The sequence below is a fragment of the Medicago truncatula genome, chromosome 3 (assembly GCF_003473485.1).
Source record: "Medicago truncatula cultivar Jemalong A17 chromosome 3, MtrunA17r5.0-ANR, whole genome shotgun sequence".
In the NCBI taxonomy this organism is placed as follows: Eukaryota; Viridiplantae; Streptophyta; class Magnoliopsida; order Fabales; family Fabaceae; genus Medicago; species Medicago truncatula.
In genome coordinates, this window is record NC_053044.1 from 24,686,912 (window position 1) to 24,697,983 (window position 11,072).

Consider the following 11,072-nt stretch of genomic DNA (forward strand, 5'->3'; position numbering starts at 1 on the left):
ATATTTGATCATTTTCTATTTTATATACATAATTTTTAATGATGATTTCATGATCCCCTAAAAAAATTGATTTTATGATGATGGGTGAATGATGATATTTTTCTTTTTAAATTCTTATCATGATTTTAAATAATAGTTTTGTATTACAGTGATTGCAGATTTTGTGTCTATTTTTAGTGTAATACAAAAATATATATAGTCATCTAATAAAAAGATAAATATACCCAAGAACGCTTAGATGAGATGACACGTGTTTCTTCTAACTTCATCAAGATTCTGGGTTCGAATCCATCCTTACGCACGTGGCAGCGTTAAAACTCTCAGGAAGAGTTTGCCTTCCACTTGGATTCCACAAGACTCGAGAGATTAATATCTGTGATTGCGCGTGCAGAGGGTATCCGGTTTACAACAAAATAAATGACAAATATATATATATATATAAATGGTAACCGGTGCCCGGACACTAGGAAGCAACTATACACGTATTTCCAATGACTTGCATGTATAATTTTGCCAACCCAAACATACCCAAATTTAAAGCATAAAAAACACATGCACCTTTTATTTATTTTTTGGTGCAACACATAAACACCTTTTACTATATAACACGTGTCTAATTGTTAACAAAAATTCAAATTCCGAGATTAATGCATGTCATGTTTTAACGGTTTAACTCAAATACAAGAACCATTTTTGCGCGAACTCTTTTGTTTTCAACAAGGGAACCCTTTCTTCTCCTTTGAACAATTAACATCTCTCTGCATTTTTGTAACCCCTCTTTGATTCTCTTTCACAAAAAACCAAATTTTCATTTTCATTGCTCATGCATGGTATGGAGATTGTCACGGTTCCAAATGATTCAAACTCGAAAGAGAATCTGACCCTTTATCAAGAGTGGTTCAATTATGCAGATGCAGGTTATTCTATAAACAAAATTTCATTTTTTTTTTTTTACTTTTGTGTAAATTAAAATTTATAGGATATTGTTTTTCACCATGTTTGTTATGATTATGAAGTTTTTGATATTTAACTTTTACTCTAATCTTTTCTATAAAGGGATATAATTATGCTACATGCTTGTGAAAAACTGCACACGTTGATGTAGCCTTGAATAAAGCTTTTAATGTATTCATATTCCCCTTTATGTGGTTTCTAATGCAATATTTTATATTTTTTTTTGCATCATTTTACTCTTTTGTGAAAACAATATGGTGATTGGAAATTTGTGTTTTTTATACAGATGGCGATGGTCGCTTTACCGGGACTGAAGCCACCAAATTTTTTGCAATGTCGAATTTGTCTCGACAAGAGCTCAAGCAGGTTTCAATTTTTTTTATTTGGCTTGTGCATTGGAACAAGGTGTCTGTATAAATAGGAATAATGTATGTGTTCATTAGGGTGGAAACCAGTCAATTAGTATTTTGAAGTAAAGGCTTGTTTCCTTTGGTAAGGCATCTCAAATTTGAGTTTTTATAATTTAGGTTTATTGGAAAAAATTAGAGTGCACATCGACTAGAGATGAGGTCTATACTCTATAGTGTTTATACATCGATTTTGTGGGGTTCAGCCAGACCTAAAATCTAAGATGATATCAGAAGATTCGTAACCTATTCTAGATATGGTTGCAAGTCTTATCGACACATCTAACACTATCAACGAGTTATTAATATTATGCCACTCAATGAGGAATGAAATATATTACTCAAAGGCTATGGCATTTTATTGTTTACTACATAGTGACTATTACAATGATGATAGTGGATTACATTTGAATCGTGTAAAAGTTTTCTTTGATGCCATATTGTTTCCATTAGATGAAATTATATTGATTATTCAAGTTGCTGCTAGTTCCACACAGTCTCTTATTTTTCACTTTTTTATCTTCCTTGTAACTAAATTGTTTCTTTGTTTCTCACCTTACCAAACTAAGGTGTGGGCTATTGCAGATTCAAAGCGAGAAGGGTATCTTGGTTTCAAAGAATTTGTTATTTCTATGCAGGTAATTCTTTTCATTAAAAAAAAAACTTTGCTTTATCAAACTTTAATGCGAATCATTTTTTCGACTTTAACCCATTTGAATTGTAGCTTGTTTCTTTGGGACAATCTGGCCACTCAATAACACAGGATCTTCTGACTAGTGATCGTAAGTTCTGTATCTTTAGGTTTGTCCTCTATTGTATGGTTGGATAACTCTACTCTCTACATATGTTTTAGTTAATGATTTTGCAACTATGCAGCCACGACACTCTAGATTGAAGTCGTGTCTAGGCGTCTGATGACACCAACACATGTGGTTGGTTACATCCAATCACTTGCATTTTCTTAAATTATTATCTCCATTACATGTCGGTATTGATATTGATATCGCGTTTGATGTTTGTGTCAGTGCTTTATAGTTTTGCAATGCATATTTTTGTTACTTGTAAGTGCCTTTCAGATAAAGCTACCTAATAGAAGATTTACTTCGATTTCAGTTATAAAAAACGTAAAACCACCAAAAATGGAAGGTTTGGACGCATTAGTTGCAGTAAGTATTTCCATCTCAATGCTAATAGTTTATGTTGATTTAATCAAAGTGCTTATCCGTACCTAAATGGTTATGTATGTACAGAAGAAAAAGCGCAAACATAAAGATAAAGATAGGAGTGGTAATATATCTCATTTTATTGACTACGGTCATTTACACTTTCACATTTATTTTCGTTGGTTTTTCAATTTCTTTCTTCTCTTCTCTTCAAATTCCAAGTTTGCGTAATTTGCAATAATGCAGTTAGTCCGCTGCCATCACCCTCAGATAAGTGGTTTTCTGCAAAGTCATCAAAAAAGGTACACATTTTGTTATTACTATTACTCTGAAATTTGATATTCTCTGGTTGTGCTACTTGCTTATTTTTTGCATTCATATTGATTTTCCACTTCAACATTTTGTGCATTATGTCCACAGATATCTGCTTCCTCTGTGACATCAATTATCGATGGTTTGAAGAGACTTTACATTCAAAAGTTGAAGCCTTTAGAAGTTGCCTATCGATTCAACGATTTCGTATCTCCTTTACTAGTCAGTATATGACTCTTGTTCTTTTGTGTAACTTTTTGATTAAGCTAACCGCGTTTTAAATATCGGAAAAAACATATTCACTTCTATATTGATTGATTGTAGACAAATAGTGATTTTGATGCCAAACCTATGGTTATGCTTTTGGGTCAATACTCAACCGGGAAAACAACTTTTATTAAACATATGCTTCAAAGTAGTTATCCAGGCAAGTAGTTTGATCCATTCTCGATTTCTACTCGAGTAATATATATTTATGTCATTATTATATCTGTTAAACCGTACATGTTACTGATTTTATTTTCTTGTTTTTCTATTTACTTGTCATTAGGAGCTCATATTGGACCTGAACCAACAACTGATAGGTTTGTTGTTGTCATGGTATGTACTAAACCATTTACTCTCCATTACTAGTTACTACTGATATGGTAGCTTTCTTCAGTTTTGAATTTGTATCTTAAATTGACATATGAGTCTATAGTTCGGTTCACGAAGGAAAACTTAACCGTTACAACAGTTTCGTAAAACTGAACCGTTCCAAGCTGGTATAAAAGTTCGGTGTACCGGTTTTGTGTTTATGTACCGTATCTACCTTCATAGAAAACTAAACTGTAACTTGGACCAAACTGATTCTTTGTCAACCGAACCATACCAAATTTTTATTATTAAGAGATATTAGAACTGTTAAGAAAAACAAAAACTGAACTAAATTGAATATTAGGACTGTAAAAAAAACCAACTACCGAACTGCAACTCACCGAAAAGAACCATACTGTGAAAGATAGTTCATGAGCTGAACTGAATTGAACTAGTTCAGTTTGGTTTGTGAAGTTCCAGTCACAGTTTGGTCCTTTTCGGTTCAGTTCGGTTTTGACTTTTTTAACAGTCCTAGATATATGCTTGAACATCAAGCCTGTAATTGCAAACTTGGCTTAAGAATTTTCAAATTAATATATAACAAATGGTACATAGTCCATGACTGTTCAAATAAAATGAGGGAACATTGTTGTTGAGTTACAATAAATAAAGCAAGCTTCACACTACAGGAACACTTGGTGATATCTTTCGGAATTTTTCACTGAAATACATTGCAGTCTTTGCAGGCATATATGTTAGTTCTGATCCTCGATATCGTTTAATTATATTTATGAGATATTGGTTGTGTTTTTATATTACTTTATTCTCTTCAAAATCTCTTATAGTTTAAGTTGTAATCATTTTAAAAAATGAAATGTGAAGTTGGCTTATAAGATTGCTGTGGGCATTTATGATATATGATTTTATGGTCATAGTAGTTTGAGTGCCAAGTATGATATCGTGAAGTGATTGTTATCTATGCAGTCTGGACCTGATGAGAGAAGTATTCCTGGTAATACTGTTGCTGTCCAAGCAGACATGCCATTTGGTGGTCTTACAAATTTTGGCTCCGCTTTTTTGTCAAAGTTTGAGTGTTCTACAATGCCTCATCCTGTAAGTTTTCTCTAGAAAAAAATTGGAAAAAAATTATTAGCAGATTTTAGTCGTTGAGTTTATTAACTATGCAATAACAACATAAAAAAAAGTTTTACACATGACCAATATTATCAACATAATTTGTGTCATAATATATTTTCTAAAATATCTGCAAATTCAATAAGGAGAAAAGCAACAATCACATAGATCATATGATTTTACCGTGCCAGTATATAGTAATTAAGTTTTTTCATTTTTGTAGCATTTGGAACTAACTTTTTCTCATTTGTCCAAAGCTACTAGAGCACATTACATTTGTGGACAGCCCTGGAGTTCTATCAGGAGAAAAGCAACGATTAGAGAGATCATATGATTTTACCGGCGTAACTTCTTGGTTTGCTGCTAAGTCTGATTTAATACTCCTCCTATTTGATCCTCACAAACTTGATATCAGCGACGAGTTCAAACGTGTGATAACATCCCTCAAGGGGCATGATGATAAAATTAGAGTGGTTTTAAACAAGGCAGACCAAGTTGATACTCAACAGGTAAGATAACATTAAACAATTCATTTTGTATTTGTTTGCTTAGCAAATATTTTGAAACATAGTCGGAGAATATAATTTTATATATAATTGTGTGCCCTAATGTTTCAGTTAATGAGAATTTACGGTGCTTTAATGTGGTCACTTGGGAAAGTGCTCAATATTCCAGAAGTCACGCGGGTGTATATAGGGTATGCTACTCATATATGTCATGTGCACACATTCTCTACCATCAATCTTGAAATGTTATATTTGCCAATGCTTGGATAAACAATTTAATTATGTGCATATGGCATAGCCACTTATATATAAGTCTCTATAAATTTAGATGTGATTTAAATCTTATGACATTGACTTATATTGGCAGATCCTTCAATGACCAGCCTGTAAACAATGTTGTCAATGGTGTACTTGGCAATGAACTCTTCGAAAGAGAACAGGAAGACCTTCTTACAGATCTAAAAGATATACCAAAGAAGGCTTGTGATCGTAAAGTAAGGTTTTCATTTGATTAAATTTTTTAAGCATAATGCTTTTCTCAACGTAAATACTACACACATGTGCAATTTTTTATATTAGCTAAATTCGTTGATGAGATTCATTTGTGGAGTAAGTAAAGGATGAACCACAAAAGCTTGAAAGATAACTGGCATAGGGATGAAATAATAACGATTCGAGAGTACTTTTTAGTATATTTAGTGGGATAACATTAGTAAAAGGATTGACGTCCTTACCACATTAGTACCATGTTATGCAAATTTTTGTTGTGGTATTGACTTCATAGCTGTTGTGTATCCGATCTCTTGAATTTCAGCTTAAGTAACTAATCATGTTTTCTTAAGAAATTAATATGGGAGGGGGGATGATATTATTTATTTAGTGCGAAGGGAGAGACACTTGGCCACATAGTCTCCAAATCGAACCTAAATATGTCCTTTTATATTAAAAAGCCAAGCGATCACCGATGTGCTAGGGTCGCTAAGAGTTTGAACTGAACTATGCCTCTTTAGATTGCAAAGCTAAGCACTAACCACTATGCTAACATCTGATATATTTTTATTTTATCTATTGAAGTTGCATCTTTTTGTAATTGAGATAACATTTGTACATAATGTAGATCAATGAATTTGTAAAACGAGCTCGAGCTGCCAAAATACATGCATATATTATCAGTCATCTAAAAAAGCAAATGCCTGCCATGATGGGGAAAGCTAAAGCTCAACAAAAACTCATTGATAACTTGGAGGGGGAATTCGCAAAGGTATATATGAATCCACCAACAACTCTGAATTGGTCACAAATTTACGATAAATAAGGATTGAAAATTGAAAAAAATGTATAACAGGTACAAAAGGAGTTCCATCTACCAGCAGGAGACTTTCCAAATGTTGAACACTTCAAAGATGTGTTGAGTGGTTATAACATCGACAAGTTTGAGAAATTGAAACCGAAATCGATACAAGCCGTGGATGATATGCTTGCTCACGACATTCCTAATCTCTTAAAGACTTTTAGAAATCCATATGGTTAAGTTTGCAAGAGCAATGTCAATGACAAAAGCATGCATGCATGTACAGGAATGTGCATGCTTTGTGATAAATATGTATCATGTGGTGCATATTATTATCAATATAATGGCTTCACCATCATAGATAGATCTAATTGTTGAGAAGAAGGGATTTTTGTTGTGAAATGAAGATGCATTATTATCATTCTACAAAGATAAAACTTGAAAAGAAATAGAGGTTGTAATTTTCTAAAAAAGATGTTACATTTGTTTGGACCTGTCACTAGTTTAGAGGTCTTCCACTTTCTCAATAATGGAAACGGCCTTTTGTCAAAAAATGGAGATGATCGGTTTCTCACATAGTATAATATCAACTTTCATTTTAATCTTTATAAATTATATTCTTTTCAAACTTTCGTTCACAACATATTTTCTAGTTACCAATCTTAGCCATCACGTTAAATTATAGACACATGCTAAGAGAAGTTCATGTGGCAAGTGTCGCATGAACCTTTTATGCAAAATTTATCAGAAAATTACCGTTATCTCTTGATAGATGAATACTTTGGTTGAATATTTATACGGTACCTATAAGCAAAATTTACTCAAAATTTGAATTTTTTTTTTTACAAGCTCAAAATTTGAACTCATTTTAAAATAAATTTATATAAAATATACATGACATTAAAAGATTGAATGATTGATACATATCCAACCAAACTCCAAAGTACTAAAGTATTCACCAGATTTTTCTCCTTCCATTTCTGATAGTTTTTTTTGAAAAACTTACTAAAAAAAGAAGGTGCTACCTCGGTAGTAAGAGTTTAGCCTTACAAAGTTCAAATTGTTGGGAGAGTACTTTGTTTAATACTTGTTCTTCCTTCCCTGATTCTTTTTAAACATCTTGTTATAAATATTAATAGTGGATGTCCAAATAGCAAATGTGTTATTGGGCCATACTATTAGCTTATTGGACTTAGTTCATAAGCTACTCTATTTTCTTATAAATAGAGCTCATTTGTAACATTGAGATACACACATCAGTGAATAAGAATACTGCTCCTATTCTCTCTTCTTCTCCTTCTCTCTATTACTCTCTCTATTTACTTATTTTCATAACACGTTATCAACACGCTCTAATCACTGAAAAGGTATTCATATAATATATTCACTAATTCATAGTTTTTCGCTTTCATATAATTTACTTGTGTATATACGTGATTGCATAGGAATATGATCATTAGAAATTGGTTTTTGGTTTTCTTTTGGTAATCAACCATGATAGTTATGAAATTTATGTGCCTGTTTAATTGCTGTTATAAATTCATATAACATTATGACTCTTTTGGTGATAATCGTTTGTGTTTTTCAATCGGTTGCTTTAATTTGTTAAGAACGGACATGATGTTTTTGTATTCTATCATCAAATAATTGTAATTTTGTATAGATGATTTTAGGTCACTGTTACAATTCCATCAATTGGAATCAGGACCTAATAGATACACATCATTGTTATTTTGCAAATTATATAGTGTTTATTTATTTTAATTCAACATACATGCATCCTTGAAGGATTCGCTTAAAAGTAAATAAAGAAACTCTAATGAATTCTTGAAGAATTCAATACTAATGCATCCCAGAAGGATTGCACATATAAAATTTTCTTAATGAATTCCTGAAGAATTCAAGGGTAGTACTAATGCAAAATTTTCTTCATGAATTCCTGAAGAACTCAACACTATACTAATGCATCCTTGAAGGATTCCACATACAAATTGATTTTTTAATGAATTCATGAAGAATTCAATACTAGTGCATCCCCGAAGGATCGCTTAAAAATCAATTTTTTATTAATGTATTCTTGATGAATTCAATCGTGATGCATCCTTGAAGGATCGCAAAAGTACTACAATTTTTATTATTATTATTATCGTACGTTTGTGCATTTATCGTGAAATTTGAATAGCTACCATTTTAAAAGTTATGGTTGCATGAGTAATTGAATCCTCATCGTATGGAGGTACTAAAATCCTCATCTTATAATATAATATAAGTAATACACTTGTTTTTTTTATCCGATAAATATGGAACTATAACCTTAACGTGTAGCATTTTTTTCAACTAATTATGAGAAGGATACTTCTATTTTTTTAAAATTGAAGAACACGTAGTCATTAGTCATCATGTGTTACACATCACCTAAGAAATAGCATTTTGTAGTAATTATCTTATAATTAATTAATATATCAAGAAGTGCTTATCAATAGCATTGATCCAATCAAGTTCATATGACGTAACTAGCATACATATTTAGGAACAAATCAGCATTCTTTTTACAAACCGATGGCTGAAAAATATAACACAGATTTAATAGCATTCTTTTTCATTACATAGTCTGGTCAATTTTGCGAACCTTTTATTTACTTTGATACAATCTTGCCATATTTTTTACAATATTCTACTTTTAGATTGTAGTGTAAAAAAAAAAAAAATATTCAACAACAAATAGTTCAATTTGTTATAAATAAGCATGATCAATCTACTTAATTTTCTTTTCTTACTCGTTATATTAACTAATTTGATTAATCTTATAATTTGATGATAGTAGTAAGCATGTTAAATCTCTCAAAACTTCACTTTGAGGCACTAAAAAATTTCTGAACACAACTATTTGACTTGGGCCGTAGATGAACAACAAAAAGAAAAAACATTGATATTCCTTCGTCACCATATTAATGAAGCACTTAAGAATGAATATCTCACTGTCAAAGATCCACTTGTGCTCTAGAATAAACTAAAAGAAAGATACGAGCACTTGAAAACCATTATCCTCCCAAAAGCTAGATATGATTGGATGCATTTGCGCTTACATGACTATAAATCTGTAACTGCCTATAATTCTGAAGTATACAAAATTACTTCTCAATTAGAATTGTGTGGTGAAAAGGTAACAGATGCGGATCTGTTAGAGAAAACATTTTCAACCTTTCATGCATCCAACATGCTCCTACAACAGCAATACCGTGAAAAGGGGTTTAAAAAATACTCTGATTTAATTTCTTGTCTTCTGGTTGCTGAACAGAACAATGAGCTTCTAATGAAAAATCATGAAGCTCGCCCTGCTGGTGTAGCTCCATTCCCTGAAGTGAATGCATCACAACACAACCATTTTGGAAAAGCTCGTGGTCGCGGTCGCGGTCGCGGTCATGCCCACAATCCTAATGGAAAATTCAAAACCCCATTTTTCCACCAGAAGTGGAAAAATATGAAAAGGAAAAAGGTGGACAAAATAGCAAAACAAATGAAAATATTTGCTATCGATGTGGTGGCAAAGGTCATTGGTCTCGTACATGTCGTACTCCAAAGCATTTGGTTGACCTTTATCAGCAATCACTGAAAAACAAAGGAAAAAAAGGTTGAAACTCATTATGCTTATAATGATGGTGATGATGCTGATTATGATATTTATGGTGACATGGATACTACTCCTTTGGATATTGGTGATTTCTTTGAAGATCCAAATGGAAAAATTGATCACCTTATTGGAGATGGAACCGTGAAGAAATAGTTTTTTATGATAGTAATAAAGTCTTATGTTTTAGTGTGTTTTGAATTTCTCTATGTTAAGTGTGTTTTTGAATTTCTCAATGTTATTGACAATAAAAGTTATTTTCTCGTCGTTTAAATAATTACTTATCATTCTTATTCTTCTTGTTTATGTATTTTTGTTCCTATTTTTTTATAGAATGAGTAGCTATGGAGAAATGTGTCTCGCTGATAGTGCAACTACCCACACCATTCTCAAAGATAAAAAATATTTTTCTTATCTATTAAAAGGAGAATCGACTGTTAATACCATATCTGGTACTACAAAGATAATTGAAGGCTCCGGAAGAGCTAATATATCATTATGTGGAGGGACAAAATTATATATTAAGAATGCGTTGTACTCACCTAAGTCTCATAGAAATTTATTAAGTTTCAAAGATATAAAAATGACTCTGTTTGCCCATGTATTTTTATGAAAAGATCTGAAAATGAATTTGCTATAATGTTGTCTATGTTGATGACATAAACATAATTGGGACTCTCGAAGAGCTTCCAAAAGCCATAGATTGCCTGAAGAAAGAATTCGAAATGAAAGATTTGGAAAAGACAAAGTTTTGTCTCGGATTGTTAATTGAATAAATAAAAAATTCTATTGTCGAACATTTAAATAATGGAATTTTTGTGCATCAAGAAACTTACATAGCAAAAGTGTTAAAACGTTTCTACATGGACAAATCCCATCCATTGCCTACTCCAATGGTTGTTAGATCACTAGACGTGGAGAAAGATCCTTTCAGACATCGAGATGAAGGTGAAGAACTACTTGGTCCTGAAGTACCAAATCTTAGTGCAATAGGAGCACTAATGTACCTTGCTAATTATACGCGTTCAGATATATCATTTTCTGTCAACCTATTATCAAGATACAGTTCTTCACCTACACAAAGACATTGGAATGGGGTCA

The 11,072-nt window shown here is 32.0% G+C and overlaps 1 protein-coding gene across 1 annotated transcript; it reads left to right on the plus strand.

Moving 5' to 3' along the window:
* The first annotated feature begins 615 nt into the window (after positions 1-615).
* LOC25489034 (EH domain-containing protein 1) lies at positions 616-6,745 on the plus strand. Its single transcript, XM_024778831.2, has 16 exons — positions 616-917; positions 1,241-1,320; positions 1,931-1,999; positions 2,086-2,143; positions 2,475-2,527; positions 2,612-2,648; positions 2,771-2,826; positions 2,945-3,058; positions 3,161-3,263; positions 3,387-3,436; positions 4,397-4,525; positions 4,804-5,055; positions 5,164-5,243; positions 5,420-5,546; positions 6,170-6,313; positions 6,398-6,745. The coding sequence occupies exons 1-16, from the start codon at positions 824-826 to the stop codon at positions 6,581-6,583; spliced, it is 1,632 nt and encodes a 543-aa protein (XP_024634599.2). The 5' UTR covers positions 616-823; the 3' UTR covers positions 6,584-6,745.
* The last annotated feature ends 4,327 nt before the right edge of the window (positions 6,746-11,072 follow it).